The sequence below is a fragment of the Oratosquilla oratoria genome, chromosome 40 (assembly GCF_046742065.1).
Source record: "Oratosquilla oratoria isolate Oo_2021 chromosome 40, ASM4674206v1, whole genome shotgun sequence".
Classification (NCBI taxonomy): Eukaryota; Metazoa; Arthropoda; class Malacostraca; order Stomatopoda; family Squillidae; genus Oratosquilla; species Oratosquilla oratoria.
The window spans coordinates 31338372-31361266 of NC_134816.1; the positions used below are offsets into that span (position 1 = coordinate 31338372).

Sequence of the window (22895 nt, forward strand, 5' to 3'; positions counted from 1 at the left end):
ACACACACACACACACACACACACACACACACACACACACACACACACAGAAAGAGATAGAGAGAGAGAGAGAGAGAGAGAGAGAGAGAGAGAGAGAGAGAGAGAGAGAGAGAGAGAGAGAGAGAGAGAGAGAGAGGGTGGAGGGAAGCAGGCCTTCCTCCACACTTTCCTCCCGGAAGGAAAGACGGAAGAAAGGCAGGCCAGCCGCTGTCTTCTCCTCATCTTTTCACGGTAACTTGCGGGTCGAGGGGTGGGAGCGGGGGCTGCGACTTCCACCAAATAAGTCGGTGCAAAGTCTGAAGAAGCGACCGCAACTGAGAGTACAAGCCTCTTATGCAGTACTGTCTAACAGTTCCTTCCCTCTTCCCTTTCACTAGGCTACCCAAAGTCCCGCGGCTATGGCACGTGACAAGCCCCCCCCCCCACCAAAAAAAAAAAAAAAAATCTTTAGAATCCTCTCGTCACGGCCCACGTGGCCCGCAGGCCAGGTTCGTGGTCGCCCCATACTGGAACCGGGCAGCAGTATAGCTTGGGGGCCGGGACGCCTGAGCAGCCCCATTTAGGATCCACTCCGCTCACCTCCCATGGGGAGCGGAGAGAACTGGGAAAAAATGCTCTGAACATGTCCTGCCTCTAGTTCACCTGGATGAGAGGGAGAGCTACCTACCAACCCCCCAGCAAGGTCACCTCAGTAATGGAACAGGTGAAAGGGAAAAGTAGATTTTTCTATCCCATCCAAGCTTTACCCTTTGTTTACCCTTTGCCATTCCCACCATCCCTGTACCACCTCCACTCCCGCGCTAACAACAGAGCGATGAACTCCCATCCCCCAACCCAAAAAACACCTTGAATCAGGTTGATTTGATGATGTATTGGCTGTTACCTTAACTCCGTCCTTGGCCCAACAAATGGAATGATACTAGCTTCCACCCTAACTACCCTACAACCCTAACCTCCCTCTCCAACCTCAACCCTTCCCCCGTTCCTCGTGTCCTCGTCTCAACGCACACCATGGTGACCCAAGGTCTCTAGTCGTTGACGCTAACAACTGACCATCCTTTATCCTTCAAGTAAATAAAGACTTCGTCCCTACAGGTAGACCAGTAACATATTAACTGTTGCCTCGAGTCGAATTTCATTAACTGGAAACCCTCAGCCCCGCAATGGCTGGCAACGGTCCTTAGACCTTCCCATAGATCTCTGTGTGAAGAAGTTTGCTTCTATGCCATCGACTGAAAGCAGATGGGGAGGGAAGCTGTCGTCGGTCGTTAGCTCTTTATGTGTGAAAATGTGGAAGAAATGCAGATGAAATTGAGAGAGAGAGAGAGAGAGAAAGAGAGAGGTATCTTACATATTTTCATATATTTTATACGTATGGTAAAAATTGACGTCCAATAAAATATAGCAATACATTTCAATATGCAATGATAAAAATTTAATATACTTTGTAGTTCTTTATATATTCCCATACATTTTCAAACGTAGGATATATTTTCATGTTTTGTAAAGTGATGCAATACATTTTAGTGCTTTGATATATTTTGACATTGTTATATTTTTAATTTTTTATATTTTGACATATTTGTATATAAAAATGATTATATATATGTGTATACGTATATACGTATGCATATACGTGTGTATATGTATATATGGATTTATATACGTGTATATATATATGTATCTATATATATATATATTTATATGTATATATATATATATATATATATATATATATATATATATATATATATATATATAATATGAAATATTTGTATGTATGTATAAAAGAAAATCGCTGATGTTCGACTGAATTTGTCCCAGGTTGGGAACCGCTGTTTGAGATGCACAACATCGGGTCGTCCAGACCAGCAGTTCCCACACGTTTATTGATTTTACAGCAGAGAGAGCAGCAGCAGCAGCAGCCAGGGGCCGGTGGATGCTCCAGCTGCTCCTGGTGGTGGTGGTGGTGGTGGTGGTGGTGGTGGTGGTGGTGGTGGTGGTGGTGGTGGTGGTGGTGGTGGTGGTGGTGGTGGTGGTGGTGGTGGTGGTGGTGGTGGTGGTGGTGGTGGTGGTGGTGGTGGTGGTGGTGGTGGTGGTGGTGGTGGTGGTGGTGGTGGTGGTGGTGGTGGTGGTGGTGGTGGTGGTGGTGGTGGTGGTGGTGGTGGTGTGGTGGTGGTGGTGGTGGTGGTGGTGGTGGTGGTGGTGGAGGAGGAGGAGGAGGAGGAGGAGGAGGCTGTACCTCTCCCTCCATTCAGGAATCACCCTTATCTCGTTCCGACTCCTCCTCTGTCACCAACTCCTCCTCCACCTCCTCCACCTCCTACTCTTCTTCGTCACCCTCCTCTTCCTCTTCCTAATCTTATTTCGTCCTTCTCCCCTCCTCCTCCTCTTCCAAACCTTCTTCGCCCTTCTCCTCTCCCTCCTCCTCCTCTTCCTGATCTTCGTCCTCCCTCCTCCTCTTTCTCCTCCTTCTCTTTCTTCTCTTCTTCCTACTCTTCATTCTCGCCCTCCTCCTCCTCTTCTTCCTCTTCCTCCTCCTCTTCCTCCTCCTCCTCCTCTTCCTAATCTTATTCGTCCTACTCCCCTCCACCTCCTCCTCCTCCTCCTTTTCCTAATCTTCGTCCTCCTCCCCTTCCCCTCCTCCTCCTTTTCTTAATCTTCTTCGTCCTCCCCTCCTCTTCCTCTTCATATTCCTCTTTCTTCCCCTCTTACTCTTCCTTCTATTCTTCCTCCTCCTCCCTCTCCTCCTCCCTCTCCTCCTCCCTCTCCTCCTCCATCTCCTCCTCCATCTCCTCCTTCCCCTCCTCCTCCTCTTTACACACTGTTGTGCTTGCCATGTGTCGCGTGCCGGCGACGACTCCTTACCGAGTCGGGTTGGGTCTGACGGCGCTAGCCAGGTATATTTTAAGAAGTTATCACACTGGGCTATTTTTCCTCCGACATCCTACCTCCAACCTCCACTTGAATAACTAGAATATGACTTCGCTTACGGAAACCTAGACTTCTCTAAGAACATTTCAACATTATGTCTAACATTCTTGTAGGTTTACAATCTCTTAGTTCATCATTCAGCTTTGCTATATATGACAGAAAGATAATTTGATATTTGGAGATTTGAAAAATAGAATATCGTAACCGAAGTCGTTTTCACTCAAACGAACTCTCAACTGTCGGCGCTGTTGAAGACCGTGGAAGCCCTTTAGTCCCCTGAAGATCCTGGGATAGGGCCGTGGCCAACGCTTTGAACCCAGTCAGTCTGGTGTTTCTAGTTTTGCTCTGGCTCGTTTTGGGGGAGATCCTGGGGGAGAGTGTGCCGCCCGGCTGGCTCTCCCCCAGGACCCAGAGCCTCCCCCAGGACCCAAGGCCTCCCCTAGGACCCAGGGCCTTCCCCAGGACCCAGAGTCTCCCCCAGGACCTAGAGCCTCCCCCAGGACCCAGGGCCTCCCCCAGGACCCAGGGCCTCCCCCAGGACCCAGAGCCTCCTCCAGGACCCAGAGCCTCCTCCAGGACCCAGGGCCTCCCTCAGGACCCAGGGCCTCCCCCAGGACCCAGAGCCTATCCCAGGGACCCAGAGCCTTCCCCAGGACCCAGAGCCTTCCCCAGGACCCAGAGCCACCCCCAGGACCCAGGGCCTCCCCCAGGACCCAGGGCCTCCCCCAGGACCCAGAGCCCCCCCAGGACCCAGAGCCTCCCCCAAGACCCAGGGCCTTTCCTAGGACCCAGGACCTTCCCCAGGGCCCAGAGCCTCCCACAGGACCCAGGGCCTCCCCCCAGGACCCAGGGCCTCCCCCAGGACCCTGAGCCTCCCCCAGGACCCAAGGCCTCCCCCAGGACCTAGAGCCTCCCCCAGGACCTAGAGCCTCCCCCAGGACCCAGGATCTCTCCCAGGACCCAGAGCCACCCCCAGGACCCAGAGCCTCCCCCAGGACCCAGGGCCTCCCCCAGGACCCAGGGCCTCTCCCAGGACCCAGGGCCTCTCCCAGGATTCGCCCAGGACGGGTACGGCTGAGGCAACTCGTCGTGATCTCGAGATTAATTGTGGAGCATCTAATGGTCTTAGCTGCTGTCTGCATTGGCTTCACTAGTGCCGCGTACCCAGAAGGTCCAATACATCGACTGGACAGCCGTAGTGCGCTCTCTCTATCTCTCTCTCTCTCTCTCTCTCTCTCTCTCTCTCTCTCTCTCTCTCTCTCTCTCTCTCTCTCTCTCTCTCTCTCTCTCTCTCTCCCCTCTCTCTCTCTATCTATCTATCTCTATTCAGATGAACCATCACGCACATTCCGTTACCATCAGACACCAATACACAAAACTGGATCATTATTCATATTTTTTCATCTTCTATTACTCCAACAAAATTGTCATGCTACCCCACCACCACCACCACCACCACCAGTGGGCAATTTACATCTAATTTGGGAATCTCTGTTTACTGCCTGATATCCCTATGGACCAGAGTTACGTAGCATTTTTTCATGATGGGAGACGTATCTATACGCAGGAAAGCATGTCCGTCATTTTTACCTTCTACCATCCCAACATTCTGGTGCCACTTCTCGGATGCTCCCAACAATTGTGGAACCAATAAGGTAAGAAGCATACGCCAGGAGGCGCTAAGTAGCTGCGGCTGAAGCAGTCACTTTTGCCCCATAATGCGCTTTATGGACTCTCGTTGGGACAGGAAGCAGTCAGGGAATTGGAAAGGAGTGCGGGAATCGAACCCGTAACTAAGCGAATGATTACGCCACCAGCAGTGGTTCTTTATTTATTGTTTATTTATTTATTTTATTTATTTATTTATTTATTTATTTATTTATTTATTTATTTTATTATTATTATTATTATTTTTATTTTTATTTTTTTTTTTTTTTTTTTTTTTTTTTTTTTTTTTTTCTGTGACCCAAAATCTTGCCCAGATTGACCATGGCGACCCTAACCTTCATAAACACTTAAAACGCAAGAGATGTTGGTAGTTCTTTTCTTTCACCTCAAATCGTCTATGTCTGAAAGTTTTGTTTAACCTTAGATAGTAATGACTTAGGAATTCTACATTCAGGGTTAATACTTTGATAATGTTTTGAATAGGAATATTGGAAAGATAATAAGTCCACAAATCCTTGGTGACCCATTCAAATGGCTTGGCGACCCAAGGGTTAAAACCCACTGCTCTAGGGGGAATGAATATATCACGTGTTCAAACAAAGCCCGTGGGAGTGACATTTCATTCTCAAAAAAATAAATAAATAAATAAATAAATAAAATAAAAAAAAAGGGTGGGGGATGAATTGTCCTAACCCTTCCACGACCAAGAGGATTCCCCTCAGCTGAATGAAACTTTGTGGCAGTGGCCACCCGATGGTGAAGGACGCGACGTATACGGCGGCCGCATGCCGTTGTCGTCGTCGTCGTCGTCATCGTCGTCACTCGTCTGTCATGTTTGCCCATCCAGAGAGGTGAAAAATTCGAGTCAAAAATGTTGACGAGATAAACTGAGTCTTCTCGAGATTCCTTGCTATCCGGATCTTCCTCCCCCCCCCCTCCCGTACACCCACCCCACGCTACTGCTCGGGACTCCCCCACACTTTGGGATTCCCCCCACACCTCGGAAGTCCTCCCCACATACACCGGGATTCCTCCCAATTCTTTGCATTCCGCCGTTTTTTTTTTTTTTTTTTTTTTTTTTTTTTTTTTTTTTTGAGTCTGCAATTTTCATGGGGAATCCCTCCTGCACTTACTTTTTTTGAACTCCACAATTTTGAAACCTGTGCGAGGGAGTACTGGAGGCAACCGTGGAATAATCGGTAAGCACTCCTCCCCGGCAAGTGGGAGGTCTTGGGTTCGATTCCCCAGACGTCGGCGTCAGCTTCTCAGTGACACTCCCTACTACAATAGAACCTCCACCCTATTCCTCCTGGGACCCTTCCCACACTTTCCGGGAGTCACATACTTCAGTATTCCCACTCTCAGACTCCCTCAGAGATTCACTCCCTCAAAGACTCCCTCTCTCGGAGACTTCCCTCTCTCCAAGACTCCCACCCAGCTAAGATAATCTTTATCTCCGGCTTCGACTAATTACTTTTGTGTCTACAACGTCAAGTTCGATAAAGTAGGTAATAAACGTCTCGTCAGTGGGAACCTCACGACAGGAGGCGTTTAGCGGCTACTGGGTACCTTTGCCCTGTATCCTCGGAAGTCACAGGAGAGCGGGAGTTATTGGTTGTTGCTCTGGAGTTCGGTTGTAGGAACGAGTCGTGTGAGGCGCGGTGGTCGTCGATCAAAGGAGAACTTCGAGACGGTCCGTAGTCGATCGTCAAGACCTTCTTCCCTCACGGGATGTTGCCACGGTGCCGCTTGATGAGCAAAGATGTCATGTATCGTTGTCATTATCATTTATTATTATTTATCTGTCAGTTTATTATTATTTACTATTCATTTGCGGTGAAGGTCGAGGGAATGGTGGTTCGAATTCTTCCACCGGCGAAGTTGAACCAAGGGCATGATTCATTAAATTCCACGCTACAAAGTCCTCTGTAAGGGGCATCGTCCTAGCCTTCCGATGGGAGGAGTTTGTGACGTTAAATCAAATAAGATCACCATTATTATTTATATCGTTATAATTTTATCTATATGTTTATTTATCTATTATTATTATCATTATTATTATCAATATTATTATCATCATCATCATCATCATCATCATCATCATCATCATCATCATCATCATCATCATCATCATCATCATCATCATCATCATCATCATCATCATCGCATACGACCTAGTTATGGACCAAAAGTCTCTTGTCGGCATGCTTCTCTTTCGTAATCCTTTGAAAAGAGAGTCGTCACGTTCAACTTCCGGTGGAACCGTGGATACAAGAGAACATCATGCCACCAAGATGGAGCATTACAAACATTTACAATAGTTTTGTCTCAGTGTACAATTATTGACCTTTTTCACTAAGAGTGGTACCTTTTAGGGTGTGGCCATACCTCACGCGGTTTGCTTGGAGGGTAGAGGGTAGCGGGATGCCTAGCGGGTCAGAGGCAAGAACGAACACATGTTATCTAATACGAGTGGCCATATCGGACGCGGGTAGCGGGTTCCCTCTAAACTTATCCACTACCCGCGTCCGATATGGCCACTCATATTAGATAACATGTGCTCGTTCTTGCCTCTGACCCGCTAGGCATCCCTCTACCCTCCCAGCAAACTGCGTGCTGTGTGGACGCATCCTTGGGATCTATCAGTATCAAACTCGCTCTATCATTGTTATACCAGTTTAATATCATCAGTAAACTGTTTTTATAAGAGGTTCCCTTAATTCTCTCGGCACGGTGATGTATGTACTTTATATGTTATATTCTGACTGGCACCTGATTTAGTTCAGGCGAGGTCACGGCCTCCGAGCGAGGGAGGATGGGTGGGTGTAGGGGATGCAGTGTGTCGTCGTTGACGGGGTCAGAAATTGAGTTCATCGCTCTCAAAATCCCTGTTGCACTTTTCCCTATACTAGATTGTGTACACTGTCAAATTGCAATTCTACTTTTTTCATTCCTGTTTGTGCGCGCGTGTACGTGCTTGTGTGTTTGCGAGCGAATGAGTGGTTGAATGAGGGAGGGAAGGAGGAAGGAGATAGGATAAGGGAAGGGTAAAAGGAGGGGGAGAGAGAGAGAGAGAGAAAGAGAGAACTTCCATCGATTCTTGTGACAAAGTGAGTTGTGGCTATTCGAAACAGAGAGTAAGATGTGTGTGTGTGTATGCGTGTGTGTGTGAGAGAGAGAGAGAGAGAGAGAGAGAGAGAGAGAGAGAGACAGACACAGGCTGACAGACTGACAGACAGACAGAGACAGACAGATCAGCTTACTTGGGTGAGTTGCGAGAAGGCTAGCTGGACAAGGCTGAAGGCGGAGATGATGCACGGATATCCGACGTCCCACAGGGCGGACCCGAGCACCTCAGGGATCACCTGCAGACGTAATGACAGTAATAACAATATTAATAACATATATACATACATAAATACATACATACTTACACACATACATACATACATACATGCATATATACATACATACATACATATATACATATACACATACATACATATATACATACATACATATATACATACATATATACATACATATATACATATATACTCGTACATACATACATATATACATACATACATATATACATATATACATACATACATATATACATACATATATACATACATACATATATACATACATATATACATACATACATATATACATACATATATACATACATATATACATACATACATACATACATACATACATACATACATACATATACCAAAGGCTTCTTCCCCCGTGTGAGGGAGATAGGAGGTAACCAAAAAACATAGACATAAAAACCACTCCCACCCATTCCATCCCCACATACTCCACTCCCATCCACTCCCTTCCCTCCCTCGAATATTAATTCGACAAAAATGATCGTAATGATAATTGGGATAATGAAGTCTGGGAAATGTCTGGATGCATGTTGCTGTAGCCGAAGCGGTCAGAATCTGTGTGATGGAAATGTGTGGGCAGGTGCCGGTCGGTTCTGGACAAGGGGAGGCGACCTGGGTCGCTGAGGCCATGTGATGACCGCTCTTCCCATTGCCAGCACCAGGCGGCCATAGGGGAAATAAAAGAGAGAGGGAGAAAAGAAAAAAAAAAAAAAAAGAGGAAAAAGATCGGACATGCAAACGGTACAAAACGTGAGGGATGGTAGTCTGGGAGACAGAAAATATGTTTCAACTGGTTTAGGGGAGTAATGAAAATTAAATAAATGAATGAATGAATGAATAAATGAGTGAATGAATGAATGAATGCATACTAGGCCTAAAAGGAGAGGTACGAGCATTGCCATGTGCGTTCATGATTATATTCGCATCTGCAAGCTAATTTGTTTACATATGAATACACACGCATACACACACACACATACACACACACATACACACACACATACACACACTCACACACACACACACACACACACACACACACACACACACACACACACACACACACACACACACACACACACACACTTTACTCTATTTGACTTTCTCTTCTTCTTCCCCCCCCCCCCACTCGTTAGGGTCTCTTCGTCCTTCCAAAGACAAAAAATGGACAAACATGGACAAACGTCCTCGCAGACTCCCGTGCGTTCTTGCTTTCCCCATTGTGCAACTTCTCTTCTTGTCAACCCTCCCCCTCCCCCCCCTCACCATGTCCTACTGTTTCCCGCCGCGGCATACAAAGACCTAACTTTTCTGACTTCTCAGGCATATCAATGCATCCATTTAGCGCTTCCCTCCCTTTCCATCACATGCGCGGCCTTTCTCTTCGCTGACTCCATTCTCCTCTTATTCTCATTTCTCGCCCCCTTTTCTCCCCGTCCTACTCCAGAAGTTTTGCTTTCTCTGTGTTCGAGCCCCAGCCTCGCTGTCCAGTCTTGGACGATTTTATTTTGTGTTCATAACATCCGTCTCCTTTCATCTCCGTCCCAGTAACTGTCATTCTGTCCTCGTCTATGACCCTTCCATGAAGATGAAGCCATGTTTATGACATTTACGTTCGTCTTGTCTTCTGTATTGTTCTCCTCTTTTGCTATGTGCTCTCGTATTGGGTATTGACTGCACAAGTTTTATAGAGTCCGTATTCTGGGGGGGGTTTAGTGACACCTCTAAGGACCAGAGCTACGCAGAATTTTTTATTACAGGAGACCAGTGAACGTCCAAAGAAGAATGTTGATATATTTAAAGATTTAGTTCCTCGTTTCTTTATCACATAAACCATTCCTTTACCATTTGTTTGACTCTTCCTCACTACAATAGTGTTCCGAAGTATAGAAGCGTTAATCACTGACAACAAAATACGACTTATTCTATGTCCTAATGCTTCCCTTTAACAAATTATACTTCTTTGACCGTCTATCTCCATCACGCTGTATTTTAACGTGCTACATCACGTTGTGTGTGTGTGAGTGCGTACGTGTGTGAGTGTGTGTGTGCATGTGTGTGCATTTGTGTATTTGTGTGTGTGCGTGTGTGCAAGCGTGTGCATGTGCGTGCTTGCCTGCGTGTGCGCGCGCTCCATACAAACTATACAGACTGTTTTACATACTTTTAGTTATGTATCATCTTCGAAGTTCTCCCTTGCTATTATTTGCCTCCTCACATAGACAGTAGAAACTCTACGATCACGGCTGAATGCCACTTCTCCGTGCTCAACGAACACAGTGACCGAAGTTGGTCAAACCTGAGTATTTTCTGGTGGAATTCGTCCCCCCCGGTCTTCATCACTGGAATACGTGGACGGACGCCCGGTTCGGCCGGGCCCTTTGGCATAGGACCTGATTGGGGGACAGACAGACAGACACGATTGGAGCTCTCCCGAGGCAGCCACTTCTGAGGCACTTCCGTCCTATCAGCTTTACAACTGTGACGACGGCGACGTCTCTAAGGGTCCAGCCCCTTTACGTGTACTTGCTGCAGGTTCTCTTCGTGGTCTATGCCCTTTATCCCCTTGCCCCGCCCTTTTTCATTTCCTTCAACCCTTTCCTCACCCTTTCGAGAGAACCTCCGGCCGGCCAACACCCCACCTCTTTGTCACCTCAATCGATTTCACATTACCAGTGGACGTAGTTCTTTTATTCTTTTTTATCCGTAAGATGTCTTCCTTTGCGTTTTTCCCCCTCGTATTTTGACTCCTTTCCAGCATGCTCGTTCACGGACTTCCTGGATTTTCGTTTTTGGGTTTTGGCTGGACGAGTTTAGTCAGTTGTCGTTTTCACGTACCCACGGGCATGGTGACGTATCTCTCCCTGGTTTTGTTTTTGACCAGCGCCAATAGATAAGAACATAAGAATGAAGGAGACTACAAGAGACCATAAGGCCTACACTAGGCAGTAGATGGTGGTCAATGAAGGACCAGAGATGAACTCGGGACGGCCGACTCGGGACGGACGACTCAGGACGGTCGACTCGGAGCGGCCGACTAGAGACAAACTGACTAGGAACGCCCGACTCAGGGCCTCAAATTCGTGGTGTAAGACTCGGGACGTCCGAGTCGGGAAGGCAGACTCGGGAAGGCAGACTCGGAACGGCCGACTCAGGACAGCCGACTCGGAACGGCCGACTCGGGACAGCCGACTCAGAACGGCCGACTAGAGACGACTGACTGGGAATGACCGACTCAAGACCTCAGACTCGGGACGTCCGACTCGGGACGGCCGACTCGGGACAGCCGACTCGGAGCGGCCGACTAGAGACAAACTGACTAGGAACGACCGACTCAAGACCTCAGACTCAGAATGTGAGACTCGGGACGTCCGACTCGGGACGACTGACTCGAGATCTCGCTCCGTCGCGACTCCCAAGTCTCTCCTCTGGGCGCAACGAAATAATCTTCAGTCATTTACTCCCTTCTTCCTCTTTTAGGCATATTGAAATACGTGCTACAGCAAATTGGGTTCTGATGATTTTCCGATGTAGACTTTCAAGTCCTCGAAAGACATCTCTAGCACGAAGAGGTAAAAAAAAAAAAAAAAAAAAATAAATCACCGGTATTAGCCATCTAATGGGTGGAGCAAGTTACAAGACGTTTCGCTAATCTCAGCATTATCAATTGTGACAGATACAGAGAAAGCAAGGTTTTATAGGCACCGAGTAGACACTGGAACAGGTACGTATATATATATATATATATATAATATATATATATATATATATATATATATATATATATATATATATATATATATATATATATATATATATATATATATATATATTCTCTTTCTCCTTCTCCTTCCTATATTCATTGTTGGGACCATCAACGGTTACTTTCAAGTGGTGATCGAGCAGATGGAGCTCTGAGAGAAAACCGTCTTCCCATCACCCATCGTGAGAACTTCATGAGCATCTTTGTTTCCATTTGTTGATGCGTCTAACACTCAGTCCCCTCCCTCGCCCCTATGGGCTGGCTCTCGATCTCCGCAAAAGACCCCAAGACGTGTGACGTCTATTTTCAGCCCACTTTTCAGCCTAATAGTGTACAGCATCGGACGAATGTTCCCGGTCTGCTCCTCCTCCTCCTCTTCCTCCTCCTCCTCTTTTCCTCCTCTTCCTCCTCTTCCTCCTCCTCCTCCTCCTCCTCCTCCTCCTCCTCCTTCTCCTGCTACCCGGTGATATGGGGATAGACCCACAGTGTTACAGTACAGGCAAGAGACGAGAATTTCTTCCCGGGGCGTGTGTGGAGGCGAGGGTGGAGGATGGGGAACTATGGGAGCGACCGAGGACCGTGCGACCACCAACTACGGTGATGCAGGATTCCAGTCAGGAAAACTTGAGCCAACCGCTATGATCAGTTTTTCTTAATCTCTTCTTCGTGTTTATTTCCTTGTTCTCTTCTTCATTGTTGTATTCTTTATTCTTCTCTGCTTCCTTCCGGTCTTCTTTTGTTTCCTTTTCGTCCTTTTCATTCTTGCTCCATTTTCTCCTTTGACACTTGTGACTCGGGAGGGACTATCATCGACCAAAACAACCTTACCTGTAGCTGGATGAAGCATAACATGCTGGATACGAGACTGAATGGTTAACTTCTTACTTCCGTTCCCTAAACTATATATATATATATATATATATATATATATATATATATATATATATATATATATATATATATATATATATATATATATATATATATATATATTAACAACCACAATGCACTTTAATTCTAAGCCATCAACATTGAGAGACCCAATGGAGGCAAGATGCAGAAATTTCTGCATGTGTCCTCCATTGAGTCTCCCAATGTTGATGGCTTAGAATTGAAGTGCATTTTGGTTGTTAAAATGTATCTCTAATCACTGGGGCCCATTCAGTGTTGTATATATATATATATATATATATATATATATATATATATATATATATATATATATGTTATGTAACGCCCAGCGCTTCTATCCTTGGGAACAACATCGCGTCTATGGAGAACAGGAGCAGAATACAGGGAGAGTAGAAGTTAAAATCTATCGACAATTCATTTCTAGTGAAAACTAGTCACCAGCCATAAAAAAGGCTGAGTAACTCTGGTCCGTAGGGATGTGACGAGATCCCCTACGGTATCGATTGAATAAAACATGTCGATACCCTACATGAGGCGAAGGTAAATGGAATTGTCTGCCATTGTAGTCATAGAGCGAGAGTTGGAGATGGCGACGTCACAGGGAAGGGACTTCGTCGAAAGGACATCCGATGGTATTCTTAAAAAAAATCTTTCATTATATAAATCTTATGTAAATCTTTGGAATGGAAAGATTTATATATGGAAAAAAATTAAGAATACCACTGTAAGATTCGTACAGTGTTTTTTTTTTTTTTTTTTTTTTAAGAATACCACCGTAAGATTCTTACAGTGGTATTCTTGAAAAAATATTTCCTTACATTTTTCCCTTCCAAGGATTTGTATAAGATTTATATAAGTAAAGATTTTTTTTAAGAATAATACCGTTCTCCTTCGCTGTGGGTTACCTCCCCTTGTGGTGACGTGCCCCAAGATAAATAAAATCACTTGTCTTCAGGCAAAATGAAACTGATGGAGCACGCCAGTGTAATGACGAGGATTTACTAAGGGACCAGTCACACTAAGCTTACGACCTGTTTCTGACCACCGACGACCAGGTTGATTTGTGTTGTTCCTCTGTTTATAAAAAGAATTCAAGACAATGCAATTGGAAAGAGTCCCCCTTCCTCCCCGTTGTGAAGATGATTATGGAATAGCCACCTGGCGCTAACTGTGAGAGAAACTAAAGTTGTGTATGTTTCTTATGACAGATTGAACATTTTTAGAAGCTCCGCCGTGGGATACGAACCCTGACCCGTCCGTCGAATATCACGAGGTCAAGACGTTAGCAACTATGCTACATGGTGATGGTTCAAAAGGACTGTACAGTCCTTTTGAACCATCACCATGTAGCATAGTTGCTAACGTCTTGACCTCGTGATATTCGACGCACGGGTCAGGGTTCGTATCCCACGGCGGAGCTTCTAAAAATGTTCAATCAGAAACTAAAGTGCCACCGTCCAAGGTGGTCTTCGGAAACAGGTCGTAAGCTTGGTGTGACAGGGGCTTTAGCCTTATCGCTGTGCTCTAGTTGGGGGACAGGGTTTTCATCAGCTGAATAAAATCGCCAACCACAATCAGAACCATTGTGTGAGTCATTAGCGACAGTGAAAAGACTCATCTGTAAATGTTCGTTCCTCGACTGAATGAAATCGTCATTGTTAACAAATCCGTCTATATCTGTTTACCAAGAGCTTTTTCCCCCTTATAAGGGAGGTAGCCAGATCATAGGCACATACCTACCCCCACCCATTTCACTCCCCCTCCACCACCCCTTCCTCCCTCTCATCTTAGCTCCTCATGGATGACGGGTCATACCTGTATCACGCCCACTGCCTGGGTCAGAAGCAATGTATCAAGACACAGTACACAGTTATCGAAATGTAAAATGAGCTGACCAATGGTGTGACGTGAAAAGGGGTCGAGACTAACTCACCTTCCTGGAGCAATAAGGGTCGATGAGGAAGCAGGCGGCGCGACTGACGCCCAGAAGACACAGAAAGACATTGATAGTCGACATGTAGGGGCGGTTGGAGATTTGCGACCTGTCCCGAAAGAAATGAGTATTAATTTAATGAACTCAGGACTCCTTTGGGAGGATGAAGAGGAGGAGGAGAAGGAGGAGGAAGGAGGAGGAGGAAAAGCCCTGTAGCCTCTGCAAAGGCGGCAACGGCCATGGGCTGCTCCAATAGATCTCTCAGTCGATATCTCGGACTCAGTTCGAAGATCAAGTGCCAGCATACAGGGCTGCACTCGCAGTAAGAGTAAGAAGAGAGGTTAGCCCCCTCCGCCGTTCTTTGTTATCATTAACATATCTATTCTGTATCAATAGCTCCCATACATTTTTATGGCCATTCAAACTATCGAGGATCACACTAGAAACAGTTGACATCTTCCTTCTGGTCACACTACATATTAAAGTTATCACACTGAGCGATTTTTCCTCCAACCTCCGATTAATCGGTGGTACTGCCCATCTCCAGAACTTTTTTCCACCGTAAAATAACTGTCATACTATTTTGTCTTCCCAACAAAAATAAATAAAATGTCACTTGATATGCTGAAAGAAAAGAATTTTCCTCCATCATATCAGATTCCTTCCCAAAAGCTGCGGACTGGAAATCTGCTCCAGCAGTCGAAGGAAAAATAGCCTAATGTGATAACCCCTTACCTTGGACTCCTGGATGTTGCAACCTTCCAGCTTTGCCTTGGCTACTAGCGAATGGTATCTGACACTGCTCGACAAAACCTCATTCCCCACTTATTCTCTCATTGCTTGACCATAAACATCCATACGAATGGGTCTAGTTCCTACTAAAGACTAGATTACTAGATTACGTAGCAGCGTCTCCCACACTGAACTGGTGGCGTAATTGGAAGCATGTTGGTCTCGTATTCGTTTAGTTATGGGTTTGAATATCGCACTCCTCTCCGATTCCCAGCAGTGACTGTTTATTACCTATCCTAATAGTACCCAAAGCGCATAAGAGGGAAAAGGTGACGGCTTCGGCCGCAGTTACCCAGTGCTTCCTGGCGTAGGGTTCCCATTGCCTTCTACCCACAATCTGTGGCCTTCCTCCAGTTCGCTTCAGTATTCACTTATGCTCTTTTCGTTGCCTTACGTTCTATCCCCGCCCCCTTCCTCCCTCACACTGCATCAGCGTTTCTCAACGCGTAACCTTAAAAATAAATTGAATGTCTCAAGGAACCCTGCAAAAAAAAAAAAAAAAAAAAAAATTACCATATCTTTCTCATTTTATTTTCATCGTAATAATAGGTTAGGTAGGATGATGGCTATATTACATTATTACAATAACCAAGAAAATGTCGTGCGTGTTTAATTATATTACGTATATGAAATTAAATAGAAAATCAAAAGTGCATTACCTTATCTCACTTGTTCTCGCGGAACCTTTAGGGACCTTTTGAGGAACCTTAGGGTTCCGGGGAACCCTGGTTGAAAAACGCTGCACTACATAATCACCCCTCACTCGCTCAGCACCCTGAAAGTTCTTGTCATGCGCCTTTTTTGTAACTCCATAAAACCCACTCGGTGCTCATCGAGTGTTCCTCCTGTTTCAGATTCGTATTCTTTTGCCGGATGCTATATCACGCTGGCACTCCTAGCATTGATACGCATGGAACCAGGACAGTCTCCTCTCGCCCACGGCTATCTTGTTACTAATGACGGCCCTCCCACGTGCCATCGTAGAGCTTCCCCTATTATACCATGCAATTCATTCGAATGCCCTACATCAGTGTTTCTCATGCTCTCTGGACCCCTTACATCGACTCGTATATTCAGGGAATCCCTTGATACTGGATTGGATAGGGTATATTCAGTTTACTTTTGTATGCCTTCCCACGTGGGAGGGAGGAGGGTGGAGGGGAGTGGAATATATGGGAGGTGGAATGGGTGGGAATGGTTTCTGTACCTTCTTTTTGGCTACCCCCCGTGTAAGGGGGAAGGGGCCTTTGGTATATGTATGTACATTTGTATGCAATTCTTTTTTATAAGAGGTTTACTGTTCATATGGGAAAACTAGAAGAGAAAAAATGGACATCTCGTTTAACACGCATTGTGTAATCATGAATTATAAAAAATAAAAAATAAAAACTGAGCCATTACAGGATTAACTATAACATGTTAAAATCCCCGTCCTGCGGATCCCTTGGTCCGTAGGTTTCTGGGGATCCTTGGTTGAGAAACACTACCCTGCATAACCCTTTGCAACAGTCTCCTCCTTTCTTACCTCCGTATCAAACAACGATCTTCCTACAGCTCATTTTAGAATAAAGAACACCTGAGCCTCTCCCTTTTCTTTATACTTTCCTCCGGGAGACGGGTCTTCTGTCTAACCCCGGGGTTCTCAACCTATTTTCACGTATACCTCGTACTTATGCATTGCTATTGTTTAACCTCCTGGAGATGACTTCAACACTAAATCTAATCATTTTGCATCCACTATATGCTAGTGACTTTCAGTTAGTGGCCCCTTTTATTGATCCTCGTGGCCCAATAGGGTTCCATGAACCACAGGTTGAGAACCGCTAGTCTAAACAATCAATCTTCCTTACGACGCACACCTGGCGTAAAGCGCCAGCGTTCCCGTAGTTACAATCTCGCCCCCCCACATATACATCCGCACCTCCCATCTAAGAACCCTGTAACATCAAGCTCACGACCCGTTTCCGACCACCGGCGGTCGCCGACCAGTTGCAGGTCGTCTTTGAAAGTCGCTGGTAGTCGGTAATAAGATAGATAAGTAGATAGATAGATATATTACAACACACACTGAATAGTCTCCAGGACATAGATTTTCATCTTATCAACCACATTAACTTTTTCCATTTCACTTCCTTGCATAGGTTTTGTGTCGCCGACCGATCGCTTGATTTTCGGTCGGAGGTGGTCGGAAACGGGTCGTAAGCTTGGTGTGACAAGGGTATAACACAATTACCCCAAAAGGGCTTTCGACAACTGCTCGAGTTAATCCTTGAAGACAAAGCGCTGATGGATTGTCGGCGACGAGATATAAGATACACTACAATAAGTTTTTCAAAATTGTATTTGTAAATGATTTTATAAAGATAAATATGATAATTCTCTTAGCGCTAGATATTAAGACTAAGGCTCATAGGTAAACAGAACTTACAACACGTGAACTCGTTAGTCCTCTCACCTGAGGTTGAGGATGGAGAAGAAGGTGTAAAAGGCCAGCATGAAGAAGAGGCATGCAAACCCATAGATATGGACGAGGAAAGCCCATTGCAGCTCCTTTTGTAGGTTAGACAGAGACTTCATCTCATCGTCTATACTATAAATGATGCCGTCATCATAGGTCAGGTTTTTCAAATCGTACATGACCTTCGTTGTGTTGTTTAGCCACAACGAACCTGCAAAGAATTTTATATATGAATGAGCTGGTTCAGAAAAGGGTATTTTTTCTTCTACTGAAAAAGATAATATATTTTCATAGTTTTGTCCTTCATTCATGATTATGTCGTCTATTCATGGTGAAGAATATAAACTTATGTATATAATTTTTAAAGATGTTTAGGAAATATTAGGAATTTCTAGTAAGCTACGCATGCATATGTAACAACAGTTAGCCCGGTGTCACATTATGCGGCGGTGTTGGATGCGGCCAGATGATGGGTAAGGTTAATAAAATCACCTGCCGACAGCCAGAACTTTATATAACGACCACCATCTCCCCTTGGCTGGTTAAGATACTCTCATAACCTTATGAGCCTAGTGACTCATAATAAGACTGTCTTATGGCCTCGGTCCTTGTTCTGAAGGAGGGATCTTGATGGGCCGGTCGAGACCCCGCCCCCTTCAAGCAAAGACTCGTCCTTCAGAAGCATAAAATACCTTTTTTTTTTTTTTTTTTTTTTTTTTTGCCAGAAGAAATATACGAGGTGTGACACCGTATCAAAGGGGTCGGAGAGGTATAGTATCTGTACACAACATCTGACCAGATGTGCAGAACGGTGCAAGAGGTTGGGCTCGTTCTGTTTTAATTCCCTCATGGAGGTGCTATCTGACGTAAATAAGGCTCGGCCCGGCCTTGCAATATTCAGGAAAGGGTATGATCAGATTTCCCGTCATATCCAATAATTCCATCATTCGACATTGATGTTTATACCTCAAACGGAGTCATCTATTTCGCTGCCTTGATGGTATTATGGTTTAACGTCATAAAATCTCTTCCATCAGGGGACTTTGTAGCGTGGAAGGGAAAAACCATGCTCTTGGTTAAACTTCGCCGGTGGCTGGGTTCGAACCGCCATCCCTCTCGACCTTCGGCGTAAGTAACGACGCCCTAACGTGCTCGGCCAGTGAACTTCCATTTGAGTGTTTTACCTTTTTTTTTTTTTTTTTTTTTTTTTTTTAAATAATGCCATGTCACTTCACTATCCCACTCTCTCGGTTTCTTTCGAGTTCTCTCTTTCCCGATTGCTCTTGATCTCTTTCTCTCAAATATTTGTTTTTTCTCTCTCTTTCCGTGTCCGCTCGCTAGAGTGAGGAATGTGGAGCTGAGACGAGGCTGGAAAGGGATCTGTCCGATAGGATAGATCAAAGAGTGTAGAGGTCATCTGGGCGCATCGAGAGAATGAATGCGAAAAGACAAGCAAAGAGAGTGCGGAACGCAGAATGGATGGAGGTGAACTAAGAAGAAAAAGAAGAGGAAAAAGAAAAAGAAGAAAAATAAGAGGAGAAGGAGGAGGAGACGAAGAACAGCAACAAATACAACAACAACAAGACAGGAACAAGAAGAAAAAGAATAAGAAGAGCAAGACCAAGAGCAACAATAACAAAAACAAGAAGAAAACAAGGACAAAATGAAAAAAGAACAAGAAAAATGGAACAAGAAGAACAAGAAGAAAGGAAGTAAAATGGAGGCAAGACGGGGTGAAGTGGTCTTTGGAGGACGTCTGTCGAGCAGCAGGGAGAGAGGGCAAAAAGTAGTAGTGAATGGAAAACCATTATTAACTGAAGCAAGGATGAAGTAGAACAAAGGTCTGCTCATTTCAATTCATTTGTTTTAAGTCGAAAGGGTTTGGTGGCGCCAACCATGTAATGAATTGGTATTGATAGAATGGCTCCGGCACTTTTGCTGTGGTGTTGCTGTCTCCCTTCAGATGGCGCGGCGAGCGACAAACTGTAGATAGCTCCTCATATGCGAGGTGATGTTGAGATACTCGTAGGTGGGAGAGGAAGTTACATGGACAAACGAACTGCAACAAACCTACTGGTTCTAACATGGCAGTTTCGATGCCTAATCTATCATTAATATCATTATTAGTAATACAGTTATTATTATTATTATTATTATTATTATTATTATTTATTATCATTATTATTATTATTATCATTATTATTATTATTATTATTATTATTATTATTATCATTATTATTATTATTATTATTATTATTATTATTATTATTATTATTATTATTATTATTATTATTATTATTATTATTATTTTATTATTATTTTATTATTATTTTATTATTATTATTATCATTATTATTATTATTATTATTATTATTATTATTATCATTATTATTATTATTATTATTATTATTATTATTGATGTTATTATTGATGTTATTATTATAATCTATTTAGAAATAATTCTAGTCGGAATTTGTAGCCAAGTACATGTCGAGACATTTTTTCAGATACCTTTACAGTGGAACAGTGGATGACGTTTGATGATAGACCATTCCATATATCAACATCGCGATTGAAGAAAGAGTCCTTTGCCACGTTTGTTTGAAATTGTTTTCCCACAACCTTGCATCCATTGTCTTGGAGGTGTCAGTCTTAAAATATTTTTCCACATTCATGTTTTTTATTCCTCTGACAATTTTGAAGACCTCAATTAGATCTCTCATTCTCCGTTTCGAGAAACTAAAAAAAATTAGTTCACTTAAGCTCTCTTCGAACGGCTTGTTCCGCAACCTAGAAATGAGGTTTGTTACTGTACGTTACACTCTTTCTAACTTCTGTATGTCCTCGTAATATAGAGACCAGCACTGTACACGGTATTTTAGGTTAGGTCTAACTAGGTCATTGTAAAGAATAAGAATGATTTCTTGAGCTCTAAACTCAAAGGCTTTACCTATAAATCCAATTAATTTAATTGTGGCTCTAAGGACCTCCGAGCACTGCTTGCATGATTTGAGATCTTTCGAGATAACAAAACCAAGGTCTTCCTTTTGTTCTGCACTTACCAATTGTACACCATTCTTAAGGGGCATTTAGACGGTCAAACGGTTTGACAAACCCGGTTTGTCAAACAAGTGTTTGAAGTGATGCTTGACCGTGTGAAAAGGGTATTTGGTTGTCAAACACGTTCGACAAACGTGTTTGACGACCAAATACCCCATTCACACGGTCAAACATCACTTCAAACACTTGCCTGACGAACCGGGTTTGTCAAACTGTTCGACCGTGTAAATGGCCCTTTATTGTAGCTTGGACGTTATCATTACTAGTATGAAGTACTTTACATTTGTCTATATTGAAAAACATCTTGGAATTTCCCGCCCATTTGCATAGAGTGTTCAAGTCACTTTGTAATTCTTGTTGTTGTGTTATGAATATCTTATTTGTGATTTTGGTATCAACTGCAATTTTGGATAATTTACATTTTATAATTTCGTACTGGTCGTTAAGGTAAATCAAAAGGAGTACATTACTGATCCCTGGAGCACTACACTTGATACACAATACCAATCTAAGAATTTTCCATTTAGAACAACACGTTGCTTACAGTCAGACAGCCATTCAGAAATCCATCGATGAATATGCCCATGGATTTCTAGTTTGTTTAGTAACATCCTATTAGGGACTTTATTGAAAGCTTTATGGAAGTCAAGATATGTAACGTCAACTGCCCTCCCCTCTTCGCACATTCCATAAATATAATGCAATGAGTCAAGAATGTTTGTCAGACAAGAACTCTTATCACCGAACACATGTTGTGAGTCTTTAATTATATTGTTTTTCTCCAAGAAACCCACAATTTTGACCCTCAGGATAGACTCCATTAGATGACAGTCAACTGATGTAAGGCTAATAAGCCGATAATTACCAAGATTGGATTTGTCACCCTTTTTGAACAAGGGCACAATGTTTACTAGTTTCTACTCTTGCACAACTTTTCTAGATTGGACACCTAAGTTAAAACCCACACTGATGGGCTTGCAGATTGCTTCTTTAACTTCTTCAAGTATTCTCGGGTAAAGTTTGTCTGATCCAGGTGATTTGCATATCTTAAGTTTATCTTCACAGCATGTTCAGTAATATCCATGCCAAGCAGACGTGGGGATACTGTCTTGGAGACACTGGCTTTTTGTTTCTGCTGTTCTCAATAGTAAACACAGACGCAAAATAATTATTCAAGATGACTGGCATTGCTCTCTCTTGTTACTATCCCCCACCCACACACTGCTGATTGAAGGGGATCAATGACACTCTTCTGTACTTCTTTTTTCCCTGATATACCTGAAGAATTCTTTAGGACTCTCTTTGCATTTAGAGGCAATGTACTCTTCTTGTAATTTACTACTGATTTTGATGAGTCTTTTAGATTCTCGGTGACATCTTTCGTACTCTAATTGATCTGCTTGGCAAAGCGTTGATTTTATATTTCCTACACTCATGTTTCTTGGCTAGCAAAATATTTTTGATATCAACAATCTACCATTTAGGTTTGGCATTGCTTGATTGTACGTCTATCGCGCAATGGAACAAATTCCTCAACGATTTTTTTTTTTTTCTTTTAGTATGTTAGTGAATAAATACTAAGCTTGCACAACATCCTGTATTCTGTAAATTTCTGACCAGTCCGTGTTTCCAAGTGTGCTTCTCAATTTTTCTAAGTCTGCTTTATGAAAGTTTAGTACTTTTTCGAGAGGGAAGGGAGGGAGGGGAATAGGGGAGAAGGTTTTAATTGTAAAAAAAAGGGAAAACTTATTTATAACATATGTATGTATGTATGTATGTATGTATGCACATACAGATAGTTATGAGTTTAATTAAACAAAAGAAAAAACAAGAATATAGAAGTGATATACAATGCTACAAACATTCTCTTTGGTGGATGATGATTTGTTATTTCAAGAAGTATTAGGCTTTCGCAATCGTAATGTTTTCATAATGGGATATTTCAATTTCATTAACATTGATTGGGCGACG

General features: G+C 43.6%; 1 protein-coding gene across 1 annotated transcript in view; it reads right to left on the minus strand.

The window, feature by feature from the left end:
• Window positions 1-18524, minus strand: part of LOC143020751 (uncharacterized) — a 36437-nt gene extending 17913 nt beyond the window's left edge. The window contains exons 1-3 of the mRNA XM_076177474.1: window positions 17862-18524; window positions 14615-14723; window positions 7866-7967 (exon numbers count right to left, since the gene is read on the minus strand). Coding sequence (XP_076033589.1) covers window positions 7866-7967; window positions 14615-14723; window positions 17862-18175 — 525 coding nt within the window. The 5' untranslated portion in view covers window positions 18176-18524. The remainder of the gene's footprint in view (window positions 1-7865; window positions 7968-14614; window positions 14724-17861) is intronic.
• Window positions 18525-22895: the final 4371 nt, after the last annotated feature.